The sequence below is a fragment of the Sesamum indicum genome, linkage group LG15 (genome assembly GCF_000512975.1).
Source record: "Sesamum indicum cultivar Zhongzhi No. 13 linkage group LG15, S_indicum_v1.0, whole genome shotgun sequence".
NCBI classification, from domain to species: Eukaryota; Viridiplantae; Streptophyta; class Magnoliopsida; order Lamiales; family Pedaliaceae; genus Sesamum; species Sesamum indicum.
This window is the reverse complement of record NC_026159.1, coordinates 4,541,061-4,541,806: the sequence shown is the minus strand read 5'-3', so window position 1 is coordinate 4,541,806 and position 746 is coordinate 4,541,061. Positions and strand designations below refer to the sequence as shown.

General features: G+C 34.6%; 1 protein-coding gene across 5 annotated transcripts in view; it reads left to right on the top strand.

Moving 5' to 3' along the window:
* LOC105177863 (probable starch synthase 4, chloroplastic/amyloplastic) overlaps positions 1-543 on the top strand; it is an 8,353-nt gene extending 7,810 nt beyond the window's left edge. For all 5 annotated transcript variants that reach the window (XM_020699291.1, XM_011101136.2, XM_011101135.2 and 2 more), the window contains 2 exons: positions 6-96; positions 218-543. In XM_020699291.1, coding sequence (XP_020554950.1) covers positions 6-96; positions 218-337 — 211 coding nt within the window. In that variant the 3' untranslated portion in view covers positions 338-543. The remainder of the gene's footprint in view (positions 1-5; positions 97-217) is intronic.

Genomic DNA, 746 nt, shown 5'->3' with positions numbered 1-746 from the left:
AACAGGCTCTTTGGTGATGATGAGAGCACTACATTCTCACAGTACATCAATCAAACCTTTGGAAACCTGTCTCTAGGCCAAGCCATCGATGAACTCGTTACGTGTTTCTCACCCTTGACAAAAGCAGAAAATCTCTTGGACTTGAGTTTGATTAAATGCTTTATGTGATAATCCTTCATATAACTCGAGGCTTAGTTTTGCTTTTCTGTATCTGCAGAAGAACAATCCATCACAATGGAATACAAGGATGATAGATGCCATGGAGAAGGATTTTTCGTGGGATTCAGAGTGTGCGGACGTGCATATTTCTGCATATGCAGCAGTGAAAAGATTATAAAGAGGTCGTAAACATATGCACCAGGCATTGTAGAAATTGATATAGAACAGGACATTCTTGTACATAGAAAAAGTCTGCAATCATCCTGGATTAGCTACAGCATAAAGTTGAGCATTCTCGGTAATTAATTCTTTGGTCCCTATACTTTGAGTTAAACTTAATATTTTTCAAGGTAGGAATTTTTTATAAATTGTTATGATTTTGGTGTATCCGCTTTCCTCATTCTTGACATCTTTAACTCTAATTTTGACGATGGGACCAAGATTTTATAATTTATAAAGATCAGAAACCAAAATTGTGTTTAAAAAGATTTAGGGATCAAAATATATTTCGCCCTAAATTATGGAGATTAAAAGTACAATTTACCCTTCAAAAATTAGTATGATAATAAGTTCTCTTTTGTAGTAGT